This window comes from Sinocyclocheilus grahami, unplaced genomic scaffold, assembly GCF_001515645.1.
Source record: "Sinocyclocheilus grahami isolate Dianchi unplaced genomic scaffold, SAMN03320097.WGS_v1.1 scaffold17062.1, whole genome shotgun sequence".
Lineage (NCBI taxonomy): Eukaryota > Metazoa > Chordata > Actinopteri > Cypriniformes > Cyprinidae > Sinocyclocheilus > Sinocyclocheilus grahami.
The window spans coordinates 1,493-3,825 of NW_015516424.1; the positions used below are offsets into that span (position 1 = coordinate 1,493).

The window sequence follows — 2,333 nt, forward strand, 5'->3', positions numbered from 1 at the left end:
AATAAAAACTGTAAATATCACATGAAATCTTGTAACTATCTAATATTTTGTGGGGTTTTTTCTATTGTCTTGGGCTTGTGGTTTGAAGTGACTTTAATGCAATGCATTTGAGAATAATTTCTGTTGCTGTGCTGTGAGTGTAAATAGTGTTGTGTTCAGGTGCTAATGTGGAGTCTCAGGCTCAGGATCGTGCAACAATACTGTTTGAGGCGTCTGCTTCAGGAAACCCTGACGTCATCTCCTTACTGCTGGAGTACGGCGCTGATGCCAACATCCCCAAACGCACGGGACACCTGCCCATCCACAGAGTGGCCCACCACGGACACGGGAAGTTAGTGCTACATACTGCATGACAATGAATGTGATGAAGCATGGTGAAGCCTTCGTATTGGGTTCTTTGCTAAACAAGCAGATTTAGTCCAGGCTTAAACTTTCTAAATAAACTAAAAGTGAAATGTTTTAAATATTTCAATTTGATGTATGTATTACCAGTGCATACTATACGCTGCTTTGCTTGATAATGATTATGATTATTTAATGTTTCTGAAAAGGCTCATCAAAGCTGCATTCTTCTGCATTTAAACATACAGTAAAACAGTAACATTTTGTAATATTATTAAAAAATAAAATAACTGTTCTAATACATATCTTATATTTTTGTAATGCGATGCTGAATTTTTAGCATCATTACACCAATCTTCAGTGTCACATGAATGAAGTTTCAAAGAACAGCATTTATTTCGTAAAAGCATTATCACCAAATCATTCATAGGTGTTTTTGATAAAACTTGCATCATTACAGAAGTTAAATGTGACCCTGGACCACAAAACCAGTCATAAGGGTCAGTTTTTTATGAATAAATAAGCTTTCCATAGATGTATGGTTTGTTAGGATTGGACAATATTTGGCTGAGATACAACTATTTGAAAATCTGGAATCTGAGGGTGCAAAAAAAATATTGAGAAAATCATCTTTAAAGTTGTCCAAATGAAGTTCTTAGCAATGCATATTACTAATCAATAATGAAGTTTTGATATATTTATGGTAGGACATTTACAAAATATCTTCATGGAACACGATCTTTACTTAATATCCTAATGATTTTTGGCATAAAAGAAAAATCAATAATTTTGACCCATACAATGTATTTTTGGCTATTGCTACAAATATACCCCAGCGACTTAACACTGCTTTTGTGCTGCAGGGTCACAGATAATTCTAAACAAACGTCAAATGCATTATAATACTCATAGAAAATCTATTTATGACATTATTTTTGACAGCATCCTCATTTTACAGCAAGTGCCTAAAACTTTTAACAGTACTGTAGCTTTGCAGGTAGGTTTCTTGAAGGTTTCTGACACACTACAGCAAAAGATAGAAATAACTGACTTAAAACCATTTTTTTAACTGATGAAAAGAGCTAGTGTTCAGATAATTTGGCCACAACTGTATTTACTGTATATTTCAGTTAATGTTTATTTCATTTCAAGTAATGAAATGGTTTATGGTCCACAGGGCTCTGGCTCTGCTGATTCCCGTGACGTCGTGGGATGCAGTGGATGACAGTGGGATCAGTCCTCTTCACTCGGCGGCGGCGGGTGGACACACTCAGTGTCTGGAGATGCTGCTAAACGCCCATTATGACCCCAACTTCATGCTGCACCCATGGGTGCGTCGCAGCTATGACGACAAGCGCCAATCCGCGCTCTACTTTGCCGTCTCCAACGACGACGTCGCCTCCACCCGAGTGCTGCTGGAGGGCGGAGCGATGCCCAACCAGGACCCCGTCAAGTGCCTGCAGGTGGCGCTGCGGCTGGGAAACTACGAGCTGATCAACCTGCTGCTTCGCTACGGATCCAACGTCAATTACTACTGCAGAGTGAACACCACACACTTCCCGTCGGCCTTACAGTACGCGCTGAAGGACGAGGTGGTGCTGCGGATGCTGTGTAACTACGGATATGACGTGGAGCGATGCTTTGACTGTCCATATGGGGAGGGATCGCACGTCCCGCAGGGTTACGAGGGCTGGAGTGACACCGTCATTAAAGACACGCTGGTGAGTTCGTGTCTGACGTTTGGCGTTCAATGTTTCTGGCGTGTGTCTTGAACGCTCTTTTCCTCTCACTGTAGTTCTGTGAGGTCATCTCTGTCTCGTGGCTCAAGCATCTCTCGGGAAACATGGTCCACATCATGCTGGATTATGTCGATCATGTGACCTTTTGCTCCAAACTGAAGGCTGCGCTCATGGAGCAGAAACAGTGGCCTGAAATCTGCAAAATTCAAGGTTTGTTCAAAAATCTTTATTTGACCCTCTAACTCTAGCACT

The 2,333-nt window shown here is 41.1% G+C and overlaps 1 protein-coding gene across 1 annotated transcript; it reads left to right on the top strand.

Moving 5' to 3' along the window:
* Positions 1-147: 147 nt before the first annotated feature.
* Positions 148-2,291, top strand: LOC107579398 (dynein heavy chain 12, axonemal-like; the record flags this gene model as incomplete). The annotated part of the gene is made up of 3 exons (XM_016265232.1): positions 148-331; positions 1,520-2,063; positions 2,138-2,291. Coding segments are annotated over 3 exons (882 nt in total), but the record flags the coding sequence as incomplete, so codon positions are not given.
* Positions 2,292-2,333: the final 42 nt, after the last annotated feature.